Here is a 20,448-nt window from a genome sequence, read left to right as displayed (position 1 = left end):
TTACATTTATTCTACTAATGTACCTCTGACTGAAATGAAAATGGAGTTTATGTGCACTATAAATACCTTGAACTGTAATAGAGGTTAAACAGCTGGGTTTTTTTCATGCAACTGAGCCATAAACTACTCCTGCAAAACTTCTTTTTTTTAAAGAAAGGGTCAAGCTGTGTAATTAATGTGCAACTTTGCAGTACTTAATTTTTTTCTAGTCCTGGTATAGTGGGAGTGTTTATTTAGTATCTCTCTGGAGATACTGTTTCCTAAATGTTCACCCTGGAAATAAGGACATCTTTGAATTTTTACTTTTGTTTCCACTTCAAAAACCACTCATAGGGTCCCTGAATTGCCTCTCAGCATGTTAGAAAGAGTCAAAGTTTAGTTTGTCCATGTTAGTGAGGGCTTAAGGGATGTGAGTGTGGTGTCTCTGTGCTGTGATGAAGGAAGGAGGAGCCACAATCAGGACTCAGTGCTGCCCGTGGCTGGTCACACCCAAAGTGCTCCAGCTGCACTAGCTAAACTGGGAATAGGAGATGTACAAAAGGACATACATAGGATGTACATAAGACCTTGCTTTCCTGCATTGCAGGATAGTTCTTGACACTGACTATTTGTCAGTAAAGCTACGTTTCTAGGCCTTGTGTGGATGCAGAGGAAGGTGTGGTAAGGTCCAAACACAGTGTAGGCAATTTCCAGAAGGCAGCCTAGCAGTGTGCTCGTGGACTGGTGAGAAAGCTGCTTAGCCACCAGCACTGTCCCTGAGCACACAAGGCCTTCCTCATGCATGGCAGGAAGTGTGAGCAAAGAGCTGCTCCACGGCCAGAGCCACGGGATGTGAGTGAAAAGCAACCCCAGGGGAGGAGGAAAATGGGTTTGGCTGGATTGACTCTCTGACCTAACTGACCACAGCACCCCATGGGAGCAGGCATTTACAAGGAGAGGAAGACAGAAAGGCACAGATTGCAGCCACTGGAAGGAGTAGTCTTAAAACAACTGTGAAAACCACATCCTGATGTTTTTGTGAATAAGGAAGAGCGTAATCAACTCAGCTGAAACCAGTTTGTACTATATTTGTGTAAAGACATTGCAAGGGTATTAAGTATGATGTAAAAAACATCTCTAGGGATGCGCAGCTGCGCAGCTTTATTCCCTTTTTCATTATGAGTCTTGGAAGGAAAAGTGAGCCAGGGCAGTTGTTTCCTTTGACAGTGATGCAGCACTAAGAGAGGTTTTTGCACATGTTCTGAGAATGAGACTTCTTTTAAACCCTATTGCCATGCCTTCAGCAGGAGTTTACAGGAGGCAGATGATCCTGAGTTATAACAACATCCAGGATAATTGGAATGAATTAAGGATCTAAGAATGCAGTGAAATTAAACTAAATTGCTGGTCAGTTGTATCAGTGTACATAAAGAATAGTTTAACTTTATAAATTCCAATTAAATTTCAGGTGTAAAACAGTGGATGTTGCACTCCAGCATCCCAGATCTCATTGACCTATCCATCTTCACTATCCCAGCAGAAAGAACTCATTTCTTTTTCCCCCATTTCTCTTCTTTTGCAGAAATATTGCTGACCCTGAGGGTGGTTTGGTTGCTCCTTTCTTCAGCTGACTGGGCTTACGGCCCCAAACCCATACCAGTTTGAAGAGCTGTGTCTGTTTGTCTGTCCCGGCGGAGCTGCCAGCGCCGGCGGCTGCCTGCTGCCAACAGGACTCAGCCCTGCCTTCCCGAGGGGAGCCGGGGATCGTTGCCCAAGAGCAGCCTCTTCTTTGACAGTCTGAAGCTAGCGTACAGACATTGCTCAGTCTGTTCACTGCATTCACCTTAGTGCAACTTAGATCTCTCCTGCAAAGTAAATGTTGACAGGCAATTTTCATAAACCATGTCAAGATTGAATGTATTTAAATGTATGTATTTAAGGAAAAAACAACCATGCTCTTGTTCTGTTTCTGTTTAGTTCTAGACCTTGGGGTTTTTTTTGCTTTGTTTTCCCTGGCTTACACAGTCTGGTGCAAAGGATTCAGTTCTGTCTGAAAACTGGTGTTTTAGACTAAGGCCTGCATTTTGGGGCGGAGAGGAGGCGTGGAGGAGGGCGTAGAAGCAACGTCTGGTACATTTAGAGACCTCCAACAAGCATGTTCTACTGACAGCAAGTCAGAGAAGATCAACTGATGCAGAAAACTATACAGACCAATTTTGAATGGGGTTAAAGTTGTAAAACAGATGAAAATTACTCTGTGAGAGGGCTGTTTATAAGGGGTGATTTGGTTGGGTTTTGTGGTAGTGTTTATGATGCAAGTCATGAATCCAAACATACAAGTTGGTTACATTCTCATTTAATTAAATTCCTAACAATCAGCAAATCCGTTTTTTTTAACCTGGCTCTCCTGACCTCTGTCATCTTACTCTTTCTAATAGAATTAAAAAACAGGTTACTCCGTTATTTCCTTAGGTGTGTTTCCAGCAATCTGCACAGCCAGTTACTGGATGCTGAACAGCAGAGTTCAATGGTAATGCATGTAATGATTATGGTAGTGGCAGAATTGGTGCATAATATCAAAGATACCTGCTTTAAAGCATGATAATTTCTGGTTCCCATCCCCTTAGCTGGGACAATAACAATTCCTGTAATACCTATAGCAGATATCACTACAGACTTCACCACTATCATGTTTCTGATTATTTTAAAGCAGTGTGGACTACAAGGATGTTTTGTAAGGTACATAAAATCCAGTTTATATGTAAACAAGCAATAATTTAAGTTGAAAACTTAAGTGTTTTACTTGTATAATTTTTGTGAGATATACATGTTGTGAAGTTGATTCCAAATGAGGTACTTCAGTATTAAATTAGATATCTTCTTAGCCGTGTGTGTCTCCTGGAAAAGTGTTTTGTAAAGGATCACAATGCCTTGATTAGACCTAATTTGTAGGCTTGAGACTTCTCATTTTCTAAGCCTTGTGATTCTGCTCATAATACCATTTAATTAACCTATATTATATGCAGCCACTGTAGGAACCAGTTCTTGATTTTTGTATGTTTATATCCTTTCGTAACAAATCTTAGAAAAACTGTTACTAAGCAGGCCACTGTTAAGGCATGTTGGTTTTTTTCCTTGCCCACTGTGGTTTGAATAATCTTTTACTATACTGACATCAGTTTCTGAGGACTTGGAATATTAAGAAATTGATGAGTTTGACCTGTTTTGTTTCTGCTGACTCCTAATTGTTTAGGAATGGTACTCCCTAATTTAGAGCTCCCACTGAGACTCTCCAAACCATGAGCCCGCTTGTTCCCCCTCCGTCTTTCCCTGTGGAGGGCTGGAGAGGAGAATTGGAGGCACAAAAGGTAAAGATCATGGGTTGAGATGAGAACAATTTACTGGAAGCAGCAATGAGATAAGAAAACAGTAACAACTACAATATTAGTGACAGAGGGTACAAGAAAAAGACAAATGATTCTCACGGAAACCCAGGACATGCCCGATGCTCCCTCCACCACTGCTGATCCAGAAGAGAGCCCTTCTCCTGGGAAGAGACTCCCTCCTCCCGCCAGCAATGATGTGAGGTGTTACAGAATAACCTCTGGGTCCCAGCCATGCCCTCTCCTGGCTACTGCAAAAGTTAACCCTATCCTGGCCGGAACCAGGACACTAATCCACAAACTTTCTAACCGGAACGCAAATTTTTGGATGTAATGTAAAATGCACTGCATTTTATAATATCTCATCAGCCCTGCCTTTTGGGATTGAAAGGTTTGTCTTCTTGTCATTTAATTTGTTTTGGTATTCAGGTGGGAGTTCAAATAAAATAGCAGCTACTCTACGTTAAGGCTGAGGAAAATATGACAAAGGCTGTTTCTGTGTTTGTCTCTAAAGAAGAGAGAGCCACCATTCTGGAGAAGCAACACTTTTTCAGCTGTCGCCATTCTGTTGCCAGACTCAAACAGAATGTTTAGTCAGCTGAGCCGTTCTTTGACCTGCTGATGGGAAACAAAAATAACCATCAGCCCTAACCTCCACAGCCTCATTACTACAACATTGGTGTTGAACTTGCATTATATATCTGACAAAAAGTTACTTACATGAGAAATGTATAAATTTGAAGGAATTAATTTCATGCACCACAAAGTGTAAATGAGTTTTAAAATAATTTTGTTGCTATTCCATTCTTTTTTGGTTCTTAACCGTAACCTCTGCAGATAGATTATTCTTTTTCACAGTGGAAAAAAACAGTTTAAATTTGTCCCATTTCATAACAGACCTGCAAACCCTTATCTGTAGTGATTATGATACTTCATCATCCATTGCCATTTTGAAAGAAAGGAGATTGTACCTATCACTTTGGCTCCGTTTGGGTTCATTGTGACTTTTGTCGTCTTCTAAGTAATGAAAGAGAAAAGCGAGTGAAGGAATCTTCTGATCATATTGATCACTATAGAAACAAAAAAGCCAAATCAATTCCCTTCATTATCAGTATTTTTCATCCTGTATACAGTAAATTTGTCGGAGAAAGTACTTGGATTTTGTTTTAAGAGAACAATTAATCAGTGTTCTATTTACATTATTAAATGTGAAAGGCGCATAATGTGAAAAATAAGCATATATACATGGTCGTACGACCTGTTTAAGTGTTCATGTAATGTGGTGAGTTTAAAAAGTGAAGTGAGCTGTTTTGCTACAAGGAGTTAATTTGTACTCAATCCTTAAAATATTGTCCCACACCGGTATCCCTTTGGGCCTGTATTAATTAAAAGCAATGTTTTTGCAGTTTATACAATACATTTTTTAATCTTTGTTTAAAAGCAGAATTCATATGGGCTTAACAGACGAAATGGGTGGCACAGCTCCACTTGCAGAACCCAAAGATACACAATCAGTTTTGAAATGCAACTTAAGCCATTAATTGTTGGTGTGAATTTAAAAGTTTTCTAGTATTTGTATGGTAGTATGCTGCCTAAGAGCAAAAGCATTCTCTGCACAAAAGAAAATTTACTGTAGTGGCTTTGATTTTAATTAGAATTTTCTCCCTGGTGTTTCTTTGTAGACTAAAACAAAATCTTTTAAGTTTCTTACTACAGGTAAAAGCTATGTGCAAGAACCTCAAAATGCTAAAATCTAGCATAATGCCTTAGATCTGTTTTTAAGTCTTGTATATTCCTACATAGCTGTCTGATGTATTATATTTGTATAGTGAATTGTGTACAATTTTGGAATAAGTGCATCATCACTTAATCTTTATGTTGTTCAATAGAGATGATGGACACATTTCTTCAAACATTTACTGTCATTTAATTTTTTCCCTTTATGTCATTTGTGGGTTTTATTTGTACAGTTCATCAAGAAGTTGCATCTGAGATGTGTGTATATGAAAAGATTATACAAGGGTAAAATTAAGCAATATATAAACTATGGTTCTTCAGGAGAAAGCTTACAGTGTTTCAGGTTGTGATTTATTTTCAAAACGGAGTTGACTCTGAACATCACTTTGTTCACCTGCATTGATGTTTGTATTTCTAGTGTTAGCAGTTTATGCAAAGGTAGATATATTCAGAGAAATTTTAAATACATTTATGCAAGTTAATATTGCTTTGCTGATGCTATTTGCTTATTTGATGTTAAATAATGCTATTGTAAATAAAGAATTCTGTTGTTATTGCATCATTTAATAAATTTTAATGCCTTCGGGTTTTACATGGCTTTAGAGATTTCAACATGTTTCTGTTGTGTCTTCATTTGTTCGTAGAAGGGTGTAAGATATAGCACTAAACCACTGAAGGGTAGATGGATTGCTAGGTTTTAAAAAGAAACCAGGCTTTGGTAATGAATTTATACTCCAGCTAGTTGTTACTTGCAAGTCCTTTCATCTTTTCAGGGCTATATTGACTGAAAATATTTATCTCATGGCTTAATATGAGAGCAGTTCATTGTGAGTACTTTTTTTACTGGTCAGAATGAAATGGGCATCTTTCATGGCATTGTCAGCAGAGGCAGACCTCAAATGTGGAGTGGAGATGAGTTATGGGCTTGTTCTCCTTGCTATGCTAAATGGTGGATTTAAGACAGTTGAAAAGGTTTGATTGGTCAATTAAAAAAAAAATAAAAAGGAGCTACAAGAATGCTTGTAGCATTCAAGAATGTAATGTACAAGAATGATCTTATGTTGTCTCTGGGAAATGGATGAGGCAGAAAAACTATTATTAAGACATTTTAGAAGTTAAAGTTATTTTAAAGACCTTCAAACACTGGTAACCTGCCATTCCTACTAAAATATGACTTACACTGCAGTTCTCTTATTTTCAGCAAAATGGTGGTGATAAGAGGAAATCGATGCCGCATTACAGAAAGCAAGGAAGTGTCTTCCCAATGTGGAGTCAAAGGCAAGTAGAGAAAACATCTATGTAGTAAGAGGCAAAATGTTTCCAATGGGAACCTTGCCTTTGGACATTTTTAGAGTTAATTAATACTGAAAAGAAGATAGAACAGTTTTAGCTAAGAGTCCTGGCATCAAAATATGATGAGCTAATGATGACCTCTGATGTAACTGGCTTTATGAAAGAGAAGTGCTGCCTTTTACTTTCTAGATCAGGCTTTGTTAACAGAGACCAGTGCATATGACATATTGTCAAGTTCTTCTCACCTGATGTCATGACCAAAGAAAAAGTGACTCTGCCTTTTGAAGGTCGTTCTCATGGTAAACTGTGTGTTGAGTCTTGCAGCCTGACTTTTCACAGGGATAGAACAGGGGTGCCTGGCAGTTCTGAATTGTTCCCCAGCTTGTTGCTTGCCACTCACAGTTCTTTATGTGTTGTTCCAGTATAAAAGGAGGGCTTGTGTCATGTGTGCTTGGGCTCAGGCTCAGGCAAGGGCAGAGAGCAGCCAGTGGTATCAGCCCTCTGCCTTGGTTCTTGGACTGTGGAATGTGGAGATAGAGATGCCAAGTACAGCCTGAGTGGGCCTCTTGACCAAACTCACACCCTGTCTCCTGAAACAGTGAAACCTTCCTCATGGAGTGGTTCTTGTCCTGAAGAAAGCAGAACTCAGAGCAGCCTTGAGTGATTCTGTTGGCTTTGTGCATGTGGTGGGTGTATATATGTATGTGTATGTGTGTATGTGTGTAATGCCACATTTTTGCAATCCCTGGTGGCACTTCAGCTGAATTCCAGCCTTTAACACAGGTCAGTCCAGAGTCACAGTAAGAGGTCCTACTCTTTCATCCGTTAAAAGAAGAAAGAATGAACACAAATTGATGAAGTCCTTAGGAGATGTAGGTCAGGAAAGGTCCAAGTTGGAATTACAGTGTGAGGGAACCTGTATGAACAGTGGTCCTTCAGGCATTGAGCTCATTGCCACTTCAGGACAGGTTCTTGGGACATCCCTCAGCTGAAGAAGAAACCATACCAAGAGTTAAAGACTCAGGTGGTGTGATGGACCACATTAACCCTTCTCTGACTCAGGTTCAGGCCTGAGACTCCTTTGCTACTGCTGCTAATGACTCCAGCCTCAGCCAGCATGGTGGGCTTAAGCCGGATGTTCTGATCAGGAGGGAGCCCTTGTATATTTGTTTCTTCTCTTCAGTCTCTCATTCTGTGTACTGACCTTGGGAATGAAAAGAACACACTTGATTGCATTACAGAGTTTAAGTTTAAGGACCGTCCTGGAGTCCAGAGGCTGTAATTCCCCAGTTTCAGTGGGTTGTAGTTTTCAGTTGGTGTAAGGACACCAGCAAAAGAAAAACAGAATCCCTAATCAGAAGTTTGAGAGACCCTCAGGAGAAAAAAAAAAAAAAAATTAAGATCAAGTAGAGGATCTTAAAGGACAGTTAGAGAAAAATTTGATGGTGGCTGAAACAGAACATTCTGCCTGAAAGGGTGAAATCTGACAACTGTACACTGGAGTATGACCAGAACACAGAGTGCCCAAGGGACAATTGTGTGAGCACTCATGTTTGGTGCATCCAGCTGCACCAGCCAGCAAGTAAAGGACCCTCTGTGTGAGGGCTGGGACTGTGGGCAGGGGTACTGGGCAGGAAAAAGGGCTGTGCCCAGAGCGAGGCCACTCATGAACCAGTGTTTGTGAACCTAGAGGGGTCATGACGAGCTTTCATCAGGGAACATAGAGCTCTACCAGTTAAAGGAGAGATGGAAACTTAGCTGTGTTTATGTCTTACATGGGTGCCATGAGTGGGTAGCACCTTGTTCATGGCAGTCTGTGTGACTGAACATGTCAGTGTACTCTACGTGTGCATCCTGTGTCTGTGTGTCTCTGGCATTTGTGCTCAGCTTTGCTGCTGGGTGAACCTGCAAACCATGGCACCTGCTGTTAGACAAATGCTGCCATCGTTCCTAGGCATGAGGGAGAGTGGGCAGGAAAACCCAGAGTCAGCCAGTGTGATTGTCAGGAGCACAAGAGGTCAGCGTGTCCAAGGATGCTCGGATAACGCCCTGCTCCAATGGGATCAATGTTACTGCTCCAATCTTGAGGAGCTGGAATCCTTCTGTAAATCATTAAAGGGTTCTGGCTTTAAGAACAACAGCAGTTTGGGCACAGGGGACAGGCCAAGTGACAGTTTGAATGCCATCCAATTGGTGTTTCCCCCAACTGCCCTGAAGTTAGGCAGTAAAGGCAGAAACAGTCCATGATGAAAGGGGGGCTCTGTGCAAAGGAAGGAGCTGAGAGAGCATTCAGACCCTCCTTCCACCAGACAGCCAAAGTTCATTCACACAGCAGCAGGAACTCTGCTTGGAGTGTTTCAGTTCATACTGAAAATGCTCTAAACTATTCAACTGCCACTCACTGAGACTTCATTTTAGAATGAAGAAGGTAGCAAAGACTGGGCAAACTGAGACACTCCCCCAGTCCCATACAACTGCTGGGGAGGTGAAGGTGCTCCAACTTCTGTGATGTGCCCAGCAATTTCTCCCTAGGAGATATTCCTGAGAAGACAGAAGAGGAAATGTGGGAAAACTCTCCTATTGCTTGAAAAATGTCTTTCCCATCCAATTTTCAGGCTATACTTTATTACTTAATTCCACAACTAGTCAGGATGCTGCAAAGTCCCACAGTGATCCTGACTGTGATACAGCTCCCTGCAAACTGTTGGTGAAGTGTCTTTGAAACACAAGAACAACAGATATTCCTGCTCTTGCTTGTTTATTAATTTTTGGCCCACCCCAACAAAGGGAAGAGGATTGCATGCCTGTGACAGGAATGGTTTGATCCAAATTTTAGACTGGCTTCCCCACCTTTTTCATGTGCATGTATTTTTCAGTTAATTGTCTATTCTCAGTGTACTTGAAATGAGCAATTAATTACTTTCGTGAAGTAACAGGGCTAATGGTAATACCATTAAAATGTTGCTGTATCTAAAGATACAGCTAATGCAGGAAAAGTTGAATCACCTTAATTTGTTTTCCCCTTTTTTTAATATTCCACGAGCAGATTCAGTTGTTCTTCTGCTATCTATCCTCTTCTATAGCCATAGCAATAAGCTGTTTCTGCTCTGACCTCATCTAAATTGCAATTCAGGTTATTTCCATGGCAGCATCTGGTGCCATCACTGGGGTTCCCATGTCTCTTCTGCAGCTGGATGTCGGTGTAGGTGCTGGGGCACAGGGAGCCCAGTGTGGGAAGATGAGAATCAGGGAGTGCTGTGGCACTGTGGTCTTTGAAGCATCACAAGGATGCTCATAGGTGTAACTTGTGTGTTTGGGAATGTGTAGGAGGCAGGCTGGAGTAAAACCTGGAGTAAGGGAGATGTAGAGTGGGTGTAAGATTCATGAAGAACTCACTCATGTCCAAACTGACTAAATGCTATGCAAGCAGCCTGGTGCTTGTCTTTAACATTCATCCCCACATCACTGCAATAAAGGAATTCACTCTAAAATCCTGCAGTATGGAAGGGAACCTAATAGAGTTCTCTGTGTAATAAGACAGAAAATCAGGGAAGGGAGTCCCTGTAGGCTGGGGCTGTCCTCAGTGCTGACTGGACTGTTGGGGGAGCATCTGCAAGGCTGCCCTTCTGCTTCCCCCATGTGTCTCCCCGAGGTCATGACTTTTTTAATGCACTAAATGCCTTTAACCTCTTAGGGGATGTTAAAGCATCTAAAGATTAATCTGCAATATAGTGGCAATGGTGCTTCAAGCCCTTTTCCTTTCCTGGACTCTGTGTCATCAGGCTTCTAGGAAAAGGAAACTTTTTGTTTCTGGTCATGTCTACAATTTAATTAATTATGAGATTTTTTTAAATTTCATGCTGCACTTATTTGACTTCATTTCTTCTGAACCTGTAGTGTGAGCATGTCTGTCCTAGTCCCTCTCCCTTTGCTGTGATACCTGGATACAGCATGGTCAAAAGATTCCAGATAATCTGGCAATACTGAAATTCTAAATGTAACTCAAATGTTTCTGTGCAATCAAAGTTCAAAGACTTGTTCCTGTAAATCAGATTAGTGCTGGTACTACTTTTATACTACTGATGCATCTATAAAGTCATGTTGAAATGCCTGGCTGAAACTGTTTCCTAAAGCAGTACAGCATCAATTCTCTTTTACAAATAACATAGGTTTGGCACAAAGCAGAGAAAATTAGAAAAAAAAATTAAAACTGAAAAGACAACAGAAAAATCAGGCCATTTAAGCTAAGGGACTATCTCAAGTATGTCTTAGAAGGCTGCATTCCTTCTTTCTCCCTAAGACTTGTGCTTATTAGCTTCCCTGGTGTATTCAGTACTTTTGTCTTGCAGAGGCTGGGATGGAAAATGAAGTTGTAGGTAGGAGAATTAGCCCGGTACATTTAATGCAGTCTACAGAAATGTTTTCTGCTCAGCTTTGGGGACAGAGATATGTTGGACTGGATATGGAAGGGATCTTGGCAGCTGAGGGAGACTGGATCAGCTCTGTGTCTCTCTCCAGTGGGGTTGTGTGCTTGTGTTTGCAGTCTTAGTGTTTATGTCCTGAGTGAAAAAATAAAGGGAATTGCAAATGAAAGCTTGTGGTAAGTAGGAATTGCAGTGCCTAAAGGAATGAGGGCTGAACACCCTTATTGCCCCGGGCAGACAGTGATTCTTTCTCAAACTTTCTATTCCAGAGCACTTCATTCAGGCCAGATAAGAAATCAGGATTGAAAGGAAGGCTTCCTCTTGTCAAGTGACTGTGTCTAGAGCCAAGGTTTCTCTGTCTGGGGCTGTTTCAAGTGCTTCCTAACACATCCCTTCTTTGGGATAAAGACAATATTTTACGAAGGATCACATGGAGCTATGCTAATTAACTTTTATAGCCCACCAAATGTAACCACCGAAATGGCATTTAAAATTCCAGGAGCTAAGCCTGGCTGTGTTCCCCACTCCAGCTGTGTCTTTGTGCAGTTTGGCTCATGCTGTTGTGCATCAGGAAGCTCTGTGCTGCCTTTCTCTGAGAGAGACCCATGGCTGCAGGTCCCCAAGCTCTCTGCAGTGCAGCAGAGCCTATCCTGCCCCTTCCCTCCACGCCTGCAGGTGCAGTGTCACCAGGCTGGAACGAGCTACTTGGAGGCAGCTCTGCAGTAACACATGCTGTATGGGGTTTTGTCCTGGGCTGATGGAGAGATCTCCCTGTGCCAGCAGGGATGACACTCTGCAGAGTGAACACCTGGGCCCCTAGGATCCTCCAGCCCCAAGTTCCCTTTCCATTGCAATTTTGCCATGTATCCACCTGGAAGGAAGGCGGGAGAAACCCTGTAAAAACCCAGGATGAAACCACAGACGGGGGGATCACCCAACACCTCAGCAGGAGGCAAGGGCCAGATGTCTTCTTCTGGTCCCATCCTGGGCAGGTTAGCACAGACCTGGTCGTGGAGCCATGAAAACCCCAGCAGGAGCCACGTTCTGCTCAGCACGTCACAGGAAGCCCCAGGCTAATAAAAGCACCTCAGCAGTGCCCGTGAATGCTCCTGTGTGTCCGGGTCACTGGAGTTTCAGCGGTGTTTTCTGCCTTTCCATGCTCAAACCACACCGCTGCAACCCCCGAAGACACCGTGTGGGATCCGTGTGTCCTGCCCCAGACCCTCACCTCCGCAGCAGGTGATGGATGGTCCATGGGGAGCAGCCCGGGCTCCCGCTCCCGGAGAGGCAGAGCCGCGGCACTGCGGGCGGGTCCCGGCCCGGGGGGCAGAGCCGGCGGCAGGGAAGGTGGGTCCGGAGGGCTGGACCACCCCCTGCCCTGCCCTGCCCTGCCCTGCCCCGACGCGGGGAGGGGCGGCCCTGCCGCTCCATGAGTAGCCGTGGCCCCACCCCGGGGTAGCCGTGCCTGTCGGGGCAGCACCCCCGCCCTCCCCCGGGGCTGTGCGACCCCAGGGCTGTGTGCCACCTGTGCCCACCCTCTCCGCCCTGCTCCTCGGGCCGATATAGCCCCGGGAGCCGGCAGCGGCCCCGCCCGCTAACCCCGACGGCTCCCGGCCCCCGGCCCGCCCCGCACAGAGGCAGACCCAGGTGTCTGTCTGCCCCCAGCAGATCCCTCTTCTCCTTCCCGGCCCGGCTCTTCCCGACATGGCTCTGTCCCTGCCCGGCGAGTCGGTCCCCGCAGACGGCGGAGACGCGCTCGGGATAAGCCCCGCCGGGCTCGCCTCCTACTACCCCTCTTTCCTCCCTCCCGCCCCTTACTTCGAGACAGCCCCCGACTTCTTCCAGCCCCTGAAACCCCTGGGCGGGCTGGTTTCCCCCGAGCCGCCTCTGCCTCCCTTCACCTTCAGCAGGGTCCCCGCTTTTCTGAGCCAGCCGCCCGCCCTGCTCACCGACCCTTTCCCCAGCCTTCCTTTGCCCGTCTACCCCGGGCTGCCGGCCCCCTTCCCTCCCAGTGAGGGCTCGGCCCTCGGGACGGGGGGCCCGGAGTCGCTGTCGCCGTACCCGAGCCCCCCGCGCAGGGCTGCCCGCAGCCCGGGGGCAGACAGGGCGGCGGGGCACAGCTGCAGGTACCACTTCACCGAGGAGGAGCTCAACGCCGTGCTCTACGGGACACTGCGGAGCAGCCAGTCCGCCGGGAACCTCCACGCCATCTCGGGGCTCCGGGTGTCCCCCGACAGCTCAGGTAAGGAGGCATTCGACGGGAGAGAGGGGCACAGGGTGACACTGGGCGGCAGGTTGCTCCTTGCAGCCAGGTGTGCGGAACGGTTCGGGGACAGTCCCAAAAGGGGTAGCCAAGCTCAAACATTGCCGGGGGAACGTCGGACGTTTTTCCCTGTGGTTTTCTTGCGTTACGAGTTCACAGCTGCAAAAAGCCGGGGGATGATTCGGGCTGCGGCCTTTGTCGGGGAGGTAGGACCGCTCCTGTAGGGCCGGTGCCGTGCTGAAAAAGGGGTTCCTCTCCTGCAGGCGCTGCGGACTCGGCCGCCCCGCTGCCGGACCGGGACTCGCTGCAGCTGCCCGCAGGTAGGGCCCGGACCGGACCGGCCGCGCTGCGCCCGCCCGCCCGCGCCGCGCTCAGCCCCCTGTCACCCGCAGGGCTCTCGGTGCTCCGGGTGGCCTACGGGGACGTGTCCCAGCTCGGAGTCTTCTGTACGGACCCCATCCCGAAAGGAGTCCGCTTCGGCCCCTTCCAAGGCAAAGTGGTCAACACGAGCGAGATCAAGACTTACGACGACAACTCGCTGATGTGGGAGGTAGCGGAGGCGCCGTCGGGCTCACCCCGCACCCCAGCGCGGGGCCGGGCGAGGCTTTCGGCGTCCCCCCTCCCGCAGCCTGCAAAAGGGGCTCGGCCCAGTCTGGGTGGTGGGACTGGTGAGAGCGGGACGTGTGCGGAAAGGTCGGTCAAACCTGACCCTTTTTCCTTTGCTCTCCAGATCTTTGAATACGGTGGCCTGAGCCACTTTATAGACGGGAAGGGCGCCGCTGGCAACTGGATGTCCCTGGTGAACTGTGCCAGGTTCCCCGAGGAGCAGAATTTGACTGCTATCCAGTGCCAGGGACAAATCTTCTACGAGACCTGCAAGGAAATCTTCCCGAAGCAGGAGCTGCTGGTGTGGTACGGCGATTGCTACGTGCAATTTCTGGGCATCCCCATCAGCTTGAAGGGCATGGCAGAGGGCAAGAAACCCCCGCAGCACCCCGAAGGTGAGCCTGCCAGCATCTCCTTGGGCGACACGGCCCCTTTTCCCCACGGACCTGTGCCTGGCCTGGATTAGATCCACACGAAGGGAGGTAAAGAAGCCCAGGCATCACCTTTGTCCAGATGTTTTACTTTCAAGGCTTCCCAGATTTTGCGACGGGGCGGTGGGTGACTGGTCCTGTGTGGGAACAGTGGCCCCGCAGCCTGGGTCCCTCGGGTGTGCCCGGGTCCCTCGGGTGTACCCTGCTCCTGGGGAGCCGATCCCCGGGCCGGGTCCCTCGGGTGTGCCCGGGTCCCTCGGGTGTACCCTGCTCCTGGGGAGCCGATCCCCGGGCCGGGTCCCTCGGGTGTGCCCCGCTCTCGGGGAGCCGATGCCTGGCCATCCCTTCTTCAGTATCCAGCACCTCGAAGCAGCAGCAGCTTCCCCCGGCACCGGGGAGTCCGGGGGTGTCACCGAGGGCTGCCGACAAGAAGCTGCCCTTTCCTCCTCCGGCAGCCCGCTCCCAGTCCGCGGTTCCTCGGGGATTTTAAGTGCTGTTTGGTCTGACTGTAAAACATCTGGTGGTCCTGGGCTGAGCTTGCCTCGGCCCCGCAGCGCCGCTGTTCAGGGTCCCGTTCTGAGAGGAGACGGGCTTTTCGGGGTTTTTCCAGTTTTGATCCTGTTTTATCTTGGGATTGCACACCTGATTTTTGTGTAATTAATGCTCTCAGTAAATGAGACGGGCTGAAGTCGTTCCGATCCCGTAATGCCAATATTGCTTGCAAAAGAAATGGCAAATGCACTTACGCCAGGGTGAGGGGAGGAGATGGTAGTTCTACTCGTAATGTACAGAAAGTATGATGTTCTTATTAGCAAAACTTATGTATGGAAAAAAGAGATTTGTGCCCGTGAGGGAAGAGCTGGAGCAAGGAAGAGGTGGTTTGGCCGGGTGCGGCACAAAGGCAGAGAAGCAAATTGGCATGAAAATTTGGCATGGAAAATTTTGTACCTGTTGTCTTGAAGTGTCTAATTCAGAGAGATGCTAAACTACTCATTTCATCTTAACTCTTAAGCTAAAGCTACTTTTATTAAAGACAGAAAAGGCTGTATAAACTTCTGAAAAAATTCTGGTGTTTTTCCTAAATTCAGTGCTTAAAAATTAATTGAAATACAAACAACAAACAAACAAAAAGCCAAATAAACGTGTTATTTTGTTCACTAGTTATTTGCAAACGACAGAAAAAGGTGTGCAAAATTATTTTTCCTTTTGGGATGGCAGGTAAAATTTGCGGACAATTCTTGATAAGCAATATCTCACAATGGCTCCGTAAGGGGAGAAGTTTTTAAGTGGGACTCTTGAGTTGTTTTTTCACATGGTTTCTTGCTATTTATGGATATACAAGGATGAAACCCTGTTTTTGCTGAAGTTAGTAGCTAAACCGAATAATTTTAGCAGACTGCGGGCTTTATTTTGTTCCCCTCTTTAAAAAGGCGAGGGGAGCACTGCGGACGCTCAGGAGACACGGCATGTATTTTGTTAAAGATATTGAGAGCATCCTTTACGGTCTCTCAGAGACTTAAAATTCCCCCTAGGGGTCCCAGCTGTGTCAAGGATGCAGATTTGATCTGAATCCCTTTTGCCGTGGTGTAACGGAGAGGTGGCACTTTCCATTCTGCTGTACAGAAGCCGGGGAAAGCTTCAAGTGTGAGCGCTGCGGCAAAGTTTTTGCCTACAAGTACTACCGGGACAAACACCTCAAGTACACCCGCTGCGTGGACCAGGGGGACCGCAAATTTCCCTGTCACCTTTGTGACCGATCCTTTGAGAAAAGAGACAGGCTGAGGATCCATATTCTCCACGTTCACGAAAAGCACAGACCTCACAAGGTGAGCCTGCTCCCGGGTCTCTTCTCAGTCACTGCCTCTATAAAAATTATTTTATAAATTTTCTTTTTTGGTCCGGATAGGATGGTGATAACGTTCCTTCTCCTCCTCCAGTTTTCTTGACAATTTCCTGGTGGGACTGCCCAGGAAGAGCTTGTCATGTGCAGCAAAGCTTGGTTAAAGAAATTTAATGGATTTAAGTCGGGGAAAATAAACCTCACAACCTCAGTGAGAGATTAAAAAGGAACAAAATTTCTCATGGGCTTTTCGGATGTTTGTATAGGAATGCTGCTCCTTTTCTTACACAGTGTGGTGTTGTGGTGTTGACTTGTGTTTTAAGGCACTTGGGTTTTCCAGGATCAGGAGAGAGATAGATGTCTCATGTCTGCTTCCCACACCCCACCCTTTAGTCTGAGAACTGACCACAACTTTATCTGTGTCTGTTGGACCAAACAGGGCTTAAAAGTTTTACATTTGGTGTGAAGTAGATTTTCAATTGATGAAAGCAAATCTTTGAGATGCTTTACTCATCTCTGCCAAACAACTTGCTTCTATATCAGTTTTTTCTAGCAGCATTTGGAATGGAAAATTCAGACTTTTTCTAAAAGCTTGGGAAGGGCAAGTTCTAGTGCTTGAAATGGCACACTTAAATCAGTCCTCAAAATTCTCCAAATACCCATTTTATAGATCATCCTACAGTGTGTACTTTTTTCAGAAAAATATTCTATAGCTAAAATGGCATTATTATGATGTCAGAATATCTGCATGGAATTAGTAGCAGATAAAAATATTCCATTAAATATGAGGTATTAAATAACATGTAATTCCTTTTCCTTTCCCTTGCCTTGGTAAACTTGAGATTATTTTATTCTTTAGATAGTTTATCTTTCAGGGAAAAAATTAAAACTGGGGCTTGATTTTCTACATTTTTAAAAATTATTTTACAGAAATTTTCAGATTTTTATTACTGAAAATCAATGTTGTCTGTTCTGAAAAATAAAGATTTTTTCTTGAAATGATTTTAATACAAATTTTTTGAAATTTTGCATGGTTTTAATATATATATATATATATATAAGTACGTAAGTCAGTTCTTAAAACCAGACTAAATTTCTGGGTATTTCAATTCATTGCACCTTAAAATTACCGTTGTGTTTACACATAAATAAATGCATGTGTATATCTAGATTATACATAAGAACTGTACACATCATCCACATACTTAATTTTTCCTTTTAACTATGCAGTTACATGCTTCCTTTTAACTTTATTCTTTTTTCTTTTTTTTTTTTTTTCCCAGTGCTCTGTGTGTGGGAAGAGCTTTTCTCAATCCTCCAGCCTGAACAAACACATGAGGGTTCACTCTGGGGAGCGCCCCTACAAATGTGTCTACTGCAACAAGGTAAGGCAAAGCCCTGCCCCATCCCTCCCTCTGCTGTTCTTGGTTTCTTCTCCGTTTTCTTTCAAGAAAATGCTTTGTATTTGACTGGTGAGCAGACAAGTGGGTGTATATTCTGGGCAGTGGTGAGGTAAGGTGACAGGGCTGGATGAGGCTGAAGAAACAGGGTCTGGTCTCCCTCTGACATGGAATTTGTGGTTGGTCCCAGCTCAGTGATCTGCTGCAGAAATAAGGTCTAGGCAAGCTTGAGAGCTTTTCAAATACCATCCAAAGCATGCAGCTACATCCAGTATCCTATTTTTTTATCAGATAGGTAATTTTTGGTGTTATTGACACTGCTTCTGGACTGCAATAAACAGATTTGGTCTATAAACTGAACCTGCACAATATGAATTTGTACATGCTTACCTTGAAATATCAGGGCTATTGATGACCAGATGGGCATGGGAGTCCGACTTAAAAAAGAGCACAAAGAGAACCATACAGCCCTGATCAAAGATGTGCTCTGCTGTTACTGCTCATCACAGCAGGGATGATTCAGGTGAACTCTCCCTGTGACAGTGCTGACAGCTTTCACAGCAGTCAGCATGTGGCTGCACAGGCTGTTGGAGGGTGAATATTGGTAGGGCTCCGGGTGCTGTGGAGTATCCATGCAATGCAGAAGCCCCATCAGCAGTGGTAACATGCTCCTGATCCTGTAGAGAGAGAAGTTTTGTTTATGCCTGGCTAGACTAACACAAAGCTGAAATATCCTGCTGGGAAGAATCTCGGAGGAAACTCCTTTTGGCTATTGTAAATTTTTATCTCCCCATGATCCTGAACATACTTGTTTGCAGAGATTAGGATGGACTATCATCCTTAATCTTCTGTTCACAAAAGGAGGTAGCAGAGTTTTATGGGTTGCTCTGTAAAGAGATCTCTAGGGATAATTGACCAGTCCCCAGTCAGTTCTGGTTGGACTGTTGTGGATTGGATCAGATTAAACTATTAGTCCTCAGGCTGCAGGATGCAGCTATCCTAGGACATAGCCATCATTTCTGAGGCTGGAAAACCAGGGTCTGTTTTAATGAATCCTCTCCAGCTCCTCCTATGCAATTGCAATTCTTTTCCTCTTCTACCTCTAACAGTGGCTTCGCTTTTCCAGCTCCTTTGCTGGAAATCAGTAATCACTTATTTCAAGAACACTGTGAGATTTAAGGAACAGTGCTGGGTCAACATCACCATTCTCTTCCCAAAACATAGTTTTGCCCTTGACATACACCTCAAAAGACTTATGTATAGGAGTCTGTGATCTTTTTGCACTCTAAGGTTCTAATGAAAGGGTATCTAAAATGAATTGATGTTTGCTGTGAAAACTTACTAGAGAGTATTTATTTTGTGTGGTCGGCAAATAGTGAAGGGCCTGAAATTGTCTCTCTTTGGATAAGAAAAATGGGGGAAACTCGGGCAACTTTACAACATTCCTGTTCAAATTTTAATAACAGAATTTTATCCCCAAATGGAGGAGAAGTCTTTTTGTCTTTACTACTCAAATGTGTTAGTGGTGGAGGAACAGGCTGAAAACTCTGCCTGCAGAAAGAGAAGAGATGGAGCAGGGAGAATGAACCTGTAAATGGTGTATAGTGAACTGCATGGATGAGTTTTAGCAGCTGAATCCCAAAATAGTCAAAGGCTTTCACTTTAAGAACAAAAACTGGAAGGAAAGCCTGCACTATGTTTCCCAAACATAAAGAAGCTGCACAGCTAATTAGGGCAGTATTGACTTCTTCCCTCTGAAATATGGAAGATATTTACCGGTGTCTTTGGTCAGAAATCTTTCTCTGAGCTTCATCTATCTCCATGGACTCAACCATATCTGTATAGCAGTAGCTGTTGCCTTCTGATTCCTCTTGGTAGGAGTTTTCTTTATTTTTTCCACTTACCTGAGATGTGAGCTATTTCAGGACTCAGTTCTCAGGTTAACATGCTTCTGATGGGGTCTGGGTTAGCTGAAATCGGGGACTGCACATGTGAAAGCAAATTACCTGCAACTCCCTCTCCTTTCCGATGATCCCTGCCCTTCCAGGCGTTCACGGCATCCAGCATCCTGCGCACTCACATCCGGCAGCACTCGGGGGAGAAGCCCTTCAAGTGCAAGCACTGCGGCAAAGCCTTCGCCTCGCACGCGGCCCACGACAGCCACGTGCGGCGCACGCACGGCCAGGACAAGGGCGGCACCTGCCCCCAGTGCGGCCAGCACTTCCCCGAGCAGGACGATTACAACTTCCACATGAAGATCCACGCTGCTCACTAGCCAGGAGCCCAGCAGACGTGTCCTGGAGCAGCTCACGTGTATGAGGGTCTGTGTGTGCACAGCACAGGAGGGGACACCTGCAGGGGCTCTTGGGGGAGCGCTGGTCTCTGGACCTAGAGCACAGGGAATACACCCTGATGTCACCCTCCCTGTCTTCCCATACCCTTACGTCTAAAGGCAGGAGGGAATTCTACCTCCCAAAACCCCTTTGTGCACAAATACCACTGTGAGGAGTGTTTCTGTGTCTCATGCCTGTGGACTTGCCTGGTGCAGTCTGTATCTGTGCAGGGGATGTTTTTATCAGGTGCATTTCTCAAAGCTGATTTTACCTGTTTGTGTTGTTTGGACACATGACCACAGGTCTTCTTACCCTTAATCTGTCCTTTGGTGATGTCCTATTTAAATCTGAATGTCCTCAGAGATATTGACTGCTGGACCAACAGAGAGCTATTTTAAATCATTCAGCTGCTGGGAGACAAAGCTCCAGGACTGTGAAAGCAACTTTTCCAGAGGGTGCTGGATGCTGGTTTGCCCAGAGGGCGAGGTAATGGGGTGTGGTAAGATATATATGCAGGCCTGATAATCCCAGCTAGCAGAGATAGTGGAGTAGTTTTGTCTTCTTGAGAGTTTGGAGAACCGAACATGGTGATATTCCTAAGCATCAGTGAGCCCTTGGGTGGATATAATGACCAGTCCAGTGGCCTCAAAGAGGTGTTTCACTCAGAGCAGGCCAGGAGCAAGCACAACCCCAGCAGTGAGCTCTTCTTTCTGAACTTCCCTGAACCTGTCTGGTCCTGGCCAGATGAATCTTTGCAGT

At 45.6% G+C, this 20,448-nt stretch overlaps 2 protein-coding genes across 4 annotated transcripts in view; both read left to right on the top strand.

Moving 5' to 3' along the window:
* NCOA2 (nuclear receptor coactivator 2) overlaps positions 1 to 5,711 on the top strand; it is a 189,892-nt gene extending 184,181 nt beyond the window's left edge. For all 3 annotated transcript variants that reach the window (XM_033053141.2, XM_033053133.2, XM_033053148.2), the window contains one exon: positions 1,562 to 5,711. In XM_033053141.2, the coding sequence (XP_032909032.1) occupies positions 1,562 to 1,573 (12 nt within the window). In that variant the 3' untranslated portion in view covers positions 1,574 to 5,711. The remainder of the gene's footprint in view (positions 1 to 1,561) is intronic.
* A 6,809-nt stretch (positions 5,712 to 12,520) lies between these two features.
* PRDM14 (PR/SET domain 14) lies at positions 12,521 to 19,631 on the top strand. The gene is made up of 8 exons (XM_042780011.1): positions 12,521 to 12,793; positions 12,863 to 13,058; positions 13,343 to 13,399; positions 13,472 to 13,629; positions 13,810 to 14,080; positions 15,740 to 15,942; positions 17,240 to 17,341; positions 19,404 to 19,631. The coding sequence occupies exons 1-8, from the start codon at positions 12,521 to 12,523 to the stop codon at positions 19,629 to 19,631; spliced, it is 1,488 nt and encodes a 495-aa protein (XP_042635945.1).
* The last annotated feature ends 817 nt before the right edge of the window (positions 19,632 to 20,448 follow it).

The sequence above is a fragment of the Catharus ustulatus genome, chromosome 1 (assembly GCF_009819885.2).
Source record: "Catharus ustulatus isolate bCatUst1 chromosome 1, bCatUst1.pri.v2, whole genome shotgun sequence".
NCBI lineage: Eukaryota > Metazoa > Chordata > Aves > Passeriformes > Turdidae > Catharus > Catharus ustulatus.
The sequence above is the reverse complement of the archived record's forward strand: the minus strand, read 5'-3'. Positions and strand labels throughout refer to the sequence as shown.

What these genes read in the sequence shown, in the direction of transcription:
- PRDM14 (XM_042780011.1), top strand. Translation starts at nt 12,521, where the DNA reads ATGGCTCTGTCCCTGCCCGGCGAGTCGGTCCCCGCAGACGGCGGAGAC. An exon ending in GGTGTCCCCCGACAGCTCAG is followed by an intron (nt 13,059 to 13,342) that starts GTAAGGAGGCAT and finishes CCTCTCCTGCAG; the next exon opens with GCGCTGCGGACTCGGCCGCC. An exon ending in ACCCCCGCAGCACCCCGAAG is followed by an intron (nt 14,081 to 15,739) that starts GTGAGCCTGCCA and finishes TCTGCTGTACAG; the next exon opens with AAGCCGGGGAAAGCTTCAAG.